The 7,730-nt window shown below is 45.3% G+C and overlaps 1 protein-coding gene across 1 annotated transcript in view; it reads left to right on the forward strand.

Annotated features, from left to right (window-relative positions):
- Window positions 1-4,549, forward strand: part of LOC308156368 (coxsackievirus and adenovirus receptor homolog) — a gene marked incomplete at its 3' end in the record, with an annotated part of 12,290 nt that extends 7,741 nt beyond the window's left edge. Inside the window, exons 5-8 of the mRNA XM_080529706.1 lie at window positions 2,016-2,168; window positions 2,843-2,965; window positions 3,805-3,949; window positions 4,288-4,549. Coding sequence (XP_080385832.1) covers window positions 2,016-2,168; window positions 2,843-2,965; window positions 3,805-3,949; window positions 4,288-4,549 — 683 coding nt within the window. The remainder of the gene's footprint in view (window positions 1-2,015; window positions 2,169-2,842; window positions 2,966-3,804; window positions 3,950-4,287) is intronic.
- Window positions 4,550-7,730: the final 3,181 nt, after the last annotated feature.

Consider the following 7,730-nt stretch of genomic DNA (forward strand, 5'->3'; position numbering starts at 1 on the left):
GTCCCTCGCTGTCTCAGTCTCAGTGACAATCAGCATCAAACAGAGACGGTTTCCTCCTCCTCTGATTGCTTCGTCCAACTGTCAAATGAGAAATTCATTCAATACATTTAAGTTCCACATTTCAAATCTTGTTTGTGAACTACGTCAGAAAATTGGGTTCCTGTATAGAAACATGAGCCAGCTTTCCAATATTTAGTAGGAAGAGGATCATTGAAGCTATTTTCTTGTCAGTTTTAGACGACAGTGATGTAGTTTATAGACATGCCACTGCCTCTACTCTGAAATCCTTAGATTCTGTCTGTCATTCTGCACTCAGATTTATTACAGGTGACAGCTGCCTGCTACCATAGTCATCATTGCTCCCTGTATGATAAGTACTCTTGCGACATATACATTGGTTTCTGTTCGTTTTTTAAATCTTTAATAGCTCCTAGCTCTTGGCGTGATCTGCAACGCACTTTAAAGATAGTAGGCCTACTTCCAAACTTTGCACAGTTCAAGGTTTTGATCTATAATCACTGCACTTCAGTTTGTAGTTGTTTTAGCTGATCTTTTTTTTTAAAAATATTTTATTCTTAGTTTTTATTCTCTTATCCTTGTTTTTGATTCTTGATTTTATTCTGTGCATGTGATTATGTTTTACTTGTTTTATCTTGTCACTCGACTCAAATTCAAGCACCTTCCAAGTACTTTCAAGACTCAATTCCCTCAAATTCAAGGACCCAACATGGCATAGTTTGAGAATTGATATAATAGGAACTTCATTCAACTGCCAAAAGAAATGATTGATATGACTCAGCTGCACTCAGGAGGAACAGTGGAAGCCAGACTGTCTGCCCTGCTGTGTGCGTCCATTAGCCAGACCTTCCCTTTTCTATGCGATATGATAAAAGTGCAGTTGAAAAGACTCTCGGCCTGGTAAAAGCTTCAACACTAGAACAGCCGTGCCTATTTCACCTACTATAAGAGCCGCCCCGGGGGTCAAATGACCATAGTCTTTACGATGGCAAGCTGCTACTTACACACAACGACCACTAGTTGACGCGTCTTGTAAATTAGCCTGCCTCCTACACAGAAAAACTAGCATGCAGCCTTAGCATTCAGCCTTAGCTTTCAAGACTTAGCTTCCAGGCTTAGCATCCAGCCTTAGCGTTCAGCCTTAGCATTCAGCGCACGCTGTGAGAACTCTGAGTTAATCAAAGCATTACTGAACAGCAGATGAAAACAGGCCGACCACATCCAACCGATGTTGGTGGGCTCGTCAGAGCATAATTACTGTCTATGAAAGGCTTTCCCTCGACAGATTATCTCAACATCTCGTTACTCGTTAACAGTTCAAGTGCTTTGATCGTTGTTTAGTAACCGCCTCAGTGAGGAAAGTAAGAGGCTAAACGCTCACGTTGTAGTTGTAACCTCACAGGTCCGCCAGGCCTCAGGCAGGATAACAGTGTAAACTGCCAAGATCAAGTAGTGGAAAGTAGGCTAGACATGAAACGATGATATATTCCCGTTTGGGAATATCTAATTTGTGCAAATAGAAAATACAAATAATGTCTGTTAGTGTTCGAAGCGGGCTCAAAGAGAAAAGTAAGATAAATCATAGATTCTGAATCAGTTGTTTGTTATCCGTACCAAAGGCCTGTGTGTGTGTGTAGACTTATGGAAATGAATCCCCTTTCAAGTGTAAATGTCCCTTTTCACGTTGTGGTGTTCAAAAGGACTGTGATCATCTAAAGATGAAAAAAAAGAATGATGGATCATTTGACGGTGGTGAGGCAAGTCAATAATGACACAGGATAGAAACAGGAATGTGTTTGTATGTGTAGAATGTGTAGTTACAGTCAAGTATTTCATACTATAGGCCTACTTTCTGATATATGGTCGAAATAAGTGTTGTACTTTTCAACTGCATGACTGTTAGAGAGGCTGATACTGACACTCCATCTGTATTCACTACGTAAACTGACACTACTATACTTATTCACTATTGTCACCATCTCTTTGTCTTTGCTCAGTGAAGCCCTCCGCGCCTAAATGCTGGGTGGAGGGCGGGGGGCAGGTGGGCCAGGCCGTCTCTGTGCACTGCAAGGCCTCTCAGGGGTCGTCCCCCCTCAGCTACGTGTGGAAGAGAGAGAGAGGGCCGCCCATCCCCGCCGCTGCCTCACAGGGTAAGTCTGACCTCTACAGGTCACATGGTGTAATTACACCGTCAGTTGACATTTGTGTTTTAAAGTTTCTTAGTTTTAAGTTTTACTGTTACGTCACAGAGTAAAATTATTAGGCTTCGGTTCCTGACATTTGACAGATAAGACAGGATACAATTAGCAATATCGAGACAATTGGCAGACAATAAGGCAATAGGCATAATTCAAGATAGAAAAGTGACAATAGTGTACAGGACGTAAGTGACAGATAAGACAGGATACAATTAGCAGTAGCCAGACAATTTGCTAACTTCCAGACAATAAGGAAGGAGACATGCTGTTGCTATGCTGTGCACACTATGCCATGATGGGCATGCAGCGGGTAGTCAGTCTGACGTGAATAGATAAGAGACAGAATAACAAAGTCCTTTAAAATAAACGGAATGAACGTCTTCACTTTTGTTTGGGGGCTATTTTGTGTGTCGCCGTACAACAACCCTTTAAGCACTTTAAAGGGCCGGTTTCACAGACCAGCCTTAACACTAGTACAGCCATGCAGTGTAGTGAAGAGATAAGTTGTGTGTGTTGTTTTGTGGTGGTCAGACTCTCTGACCGTCCTGCTGTAAGTTGTGTGTTCTGTGTGTGTGTGTTCAGACCCTCTGACTGAGTAGTGTGTGTGTGTGTGTGTGTGTGTTCAGACCCTCTGACAGGAGAGCTGCAGATCAGTAACCACTCAGAGTCGTACGTGGGCGTGTACCTGTGTGAGGTCACCAACACTGTCGGGACAGACAGGTGCAGGCTCCAGCTAAAGGTTAACACACGTAAGTACACACTCCCCCCCCCCCCCCCCCCACACACACACACACACACAGACAGACACTCCCTCCCTCCCTCCCACACACCCACACACACACACACAGACACACACACACACACACAGACAGACACACACAGACACACACTCCCTCCCACACACACACACAGACACACACACACAGACAGACACACACACACACACCCCCTCCCACAGACACAGACACAGACACACACACACACACACACACACACACACACACACACACACAGACACACACTCCCTCCCCCACACACACACACACACACACACACAGACACACACTCCCTCCCACACACACACACACAGACACACACACACACACACACACACACAGACACACAGACACACACACACACACACACAGACACACACACACACACACACACACACAGACACACACTCCCTCCCTCCCACACACACACACACACACACACAGACACACACACACACACACACACACACGCACGCACGCACACACACACACACACACACACACACACACACACACACACACACACACACACAGGCTTACTTACGGCTGTTGGCGTCGTATGTGACAAATACAATTTAGATTTGACTTGATGTGATGTAATGGTTGTTATGGTTACTCCCATTTCAACTTTCTCCTTTCATCTCACTGTTGCACACAAACCCATACCATGTCATATCCATGGTAGTGACTGTCATACATAATAATCAGACTATCATACATAATAATCATCATTAATAATAAATAAAGTACCTATCCATCGATCTATTTCTCTCTTGTGTATGCTGAAACTCTTACTGTGCCCCCCCCCTCAGCCCCTAACAAAGCGGGGGTCATCGTGGGCACGGTGGTGGGCTCTCTGCTGCTGCTCGTCATCCTGCTGATCCTCATCGGCGTCGTCATCTGGAAGTATGACCGTCGTCGACCCCGGCACGACAAGGAGGAGGCCAACGAGATCAGGTAACGGCACCGCCTCAGGACCCACAGCAGCCCCCTGACGCTAGGACACGCCCTCAGGACCCATCCTGGAGCTAGAATACCTAGAACCTTCTCTGAGGATGTACGAAAAATATGTGGGTTAGAGTGTATCATAGTGTGTGTTAGGGTTAGATTTAGGGTTAATCATCGGGTTAGTTAGAGTTAGTGTGTATCATAGGGTTAGAGTTAGGGTTAGGGTGTATCAAAGGGTGTTAGAAGAGTGTTAACGTGTCCGTGTTTACCTGAAGATGGCGTTCTCCTGTGACTGTCATGTTGTTGTCCCCCCCCCCCCCCCCATCATCCTCCCCCCCCCCTCCCAGGGAGGACGTCCCAGCCCCGGAGAGCCGTCCCGCCAGCCGGATGACCAGCCGGGGGGGCAGCCTCCACCCGGGGGTGTCCTACAGCCAGGTGGGGGGGTCCTTCAGCCAGGGTGGAGGAGCAGCGTACAGCCCCAGCCAGCTGGGGGCGCTACAGGCCCATGGTCACCCAGACGCAGCAGGACCCAGAGAGGCCCCGCCCTCCTCCAGCAGCACCGGCTACACGCCTGTGAAGTACGACAGCAGACAGGGATACGCCGTGTGACACAGACACACCAACTGACACGGATACACTAACTGACACTGACACGGATATACCAACCGACACAGATACACCAACTGACACGGATACACCAACTGACACAGATATACCAACCGACACAGATACACCAACTGACACGGATACACCAACTCACAGGAGAGATGGTTCCACTGGGACCATATGTACTGAAACACGTATGCCCTCACTGCAGTGTATGTCACTTTGGATAAAATCGTCAGTTAAATGGTATATTCTATTCTATTATATATTATTATTATTATTATTATTATTATATTACATTAGACAGAGAGGTTACACCGGACTACACCCAACGCACACGCAAACAGCATCGACCCGTGTCTGATGAAAACGAAAACAGAACGAATCCGACAGGTAATATAAATGCAAATGATCAACACACGCTGAATGCTTTTGACGCTAAATTAAATCAGTCAGAAGCCATTTAACTGTAATGTGATAACGTTTAATATCCTTTTGTCATAAGCGGCATAAGATGCGTATCAACTGTCACGGATGAGATCACAGGGTAAAAAAAGCCAAACTGTTCCCAGGTCTGAGGGAATAAGCTGCGTAGGCTACTGCAGGTCTTATTCAGACTTCGTCCAATCACGGACACGCGTAATGAATTCCTGTTAATGCGAAAAAGTCTGAGAGAATATTTGTCCGTATTCAATTAAAAATGTTAATTGCAACCCTGGCGATGTTAATGTTAAATGTTAATTGCGACCCTAGAACCTAGCTGCTCCCCGGTGGGCCTGCAGTAATGTTCTATAGACCTGTTTCATTAAGATAGCTTTATACCTTCCAGTCAGGCCTTTCAAAAAGCACACGCCTTTAATTTCACAATGTCGGCAGAATTGTAGTCGTTATTAAATCTGGACTTAAGCTACGATCAGTCACCGGTGACGTATGGAGAGAGAGAGAGAGAGAGAGAGAGAGAGAGAGAGAGAGAGAGAGAGAGAGAGAGAGAGAGAGAGAAAGAGAGTGAGACAGAGAGAGAGAGAGAGACAGAGACAGAGACAAAGACAGAGAGAGAGAGACAGAGACAGTCAGACAGAGAGAGACAGACAGACAGAGAGAGACATACAGACAGAGAGAGAGAGACAGACAGAGAGAGAGAGACAGAGACAGACAAACAGAGAGAGAGAGACAGAGACAGATAGACAGACAGAGAGAGACAGAGACAGAAAGAGACAGAGAGAGAGAGAAAGACAGAGAGAGACACAGAGACAGACAGACAGAGACAAAGAGAGAGACAGAGAGAGAGACACAGAGACAGACAGACATAGAGACAAAGAGAGAGAGAGAGAGTCAGTCAGAGAGAGACAGACAGACAGACCGACAGACAGAGAAACAAAGAGACAGACAGACAGACACGGAGAGAGAGACAGAGAGAAACAGAGAGAGAGAGAGTGAGAGAGAGAGACAGACAGATGGACAGACAGACAGAGAGAGCGGTTGTTACAGTGGGGAGGACTGGTGGTGGTGGTGGTTGACCTGGCCCTCTCCAGGTTATTGTGTTGACCTGGCCCTCTCCAGGTTATCTGACAGCGAGCAGCAGAGAGGATGGGTTCCTGGTCCTCTGTACGCCCGCCTGGGCCCAGGTGTTCAAATCCCTTAATCTGGATCAGAATGATGATCCTGATGCTTTATTTGCTATCCAGGATCAGATCTATCTGGCTGATTTCCCCCAAACGACTCAGAACCAGCCAGGTAGACCTGATCCTGGATAGCAAACAAAGAATCAGGATCATCATTCTGATCCAGATTAAGGGATTTGAACGACCGGGCCTTGGTCTGTCAGCCCCATGAACATCCAATCCTGGCCTGTAGGTCTATGTATGAGGTATTTTTATGGTTGTTATGGTTACAGGTTGTTTATGTTTATGACAGGCCACATTGCACAATTCGGTTGTTAAGTCGTGACGTGTTTCCGTCAGACTTAACAACCGAATATGCCTGTAGTGTAGACCGATGATGAGTTGGTGGTTTACATGTTTCCAAAGTTAGGTTATTATTATGTAAATGAGACTTGTTATTGGTGTTTACGCACAAGGGTGACTTTGAGTACCATTACACGCGTCAATCTCCTGCAGCCCAGTGTTGAAATGAACATAAAGGCTCCAGAAAGAACATCTAGAAAAGACATCTAAATGTCATGACTATCTGAGAGCGATAATAGATATGTTGTTTCCATATGTCACTCAAATGTAAGACTATATTATCAAGTTGCGCCTCGCAGCAGTTGTAAATTCAGCTGCTTTAACGGAAACTGCCAGTTACTGGCGCTAAACTAATTCCACCTTCCTCACGAGTAAAGACCGCGTAGCCGACCCTGAATTAAGGGTTTAGTTGCGGACATTAAAGTGTCACGCCCCAATCTAGGTGGAACCAAGGCAAGGCCAGGCAAGGCAAGGCAAGGCAAGGCAAGGCAAGGCAAGGCAAGGCAAGGCAAGGCAAGGCAAGGCAAGGCAATTATAATAATAATAATAATAATAATAATAATAATAATAATAATAATAATAACTTTTATTTGTATAGCGCTTTTCCTGCAAACGTTGCAGCTCAAAGTGCTCCAAACGTTATATAATAATCATTTAATTATTTAGTCATTTCAAGGCAATATTAAAAAGATGAGTTTTTAGTCTTGACTTGAACATATGTAACTCTGATGTGAACTGGCAGTGCATTCCACAATCAGGGTGCATAAAATGAGAAGGCAGCCTCACCAAATCTCTTCTTTTGTACATGTGGTACACAGAGAAAACCAGCGTCAGAAGACCTGAGAGCTCTATTGAGCTGATATGCTAGCGGAAGGTCTTTCAGATATTCTGGTGCTGTGCCAGTGAGAGCTCTACTGGTCTAAAGTGTCAGTTTAAATCCCTGTGAATACTGTGAATAGGCCAGTGAGTGTATGATCAAAATGTTTCTTTTTTTCACTGAATGTTCAACAGCTTTTATATTTGAATGGTTACACTGAATGTCATTGTGTGTGTGTGTGTGTGTGTGTGTGTGTGTGTGTGTGTGTGTGTGGTACGAATAGGGACGAGAAGTGAGAATGATGAGGGTGCTTTCCCTGAAGGATGTTTGAATAAAGGTCCTTTACTGTAATAACCATAAAACGCCTGGAGTGCAACGCAGCAAAATAACAGCGTTAGGCGTT

Source organism: Nansenia antarctica (assembly GCF_963989245.1).
Source record: "Nansenia antarctica genome assembly, chromosome: 4".
In the NCBI taxonomy this organism is placed as follows: Eukaryota; Metazoa; Chordata; class Actinopteri; order Argentiniformes; family Microstomatidae; genus Nansenia; species Nansenia antarctica.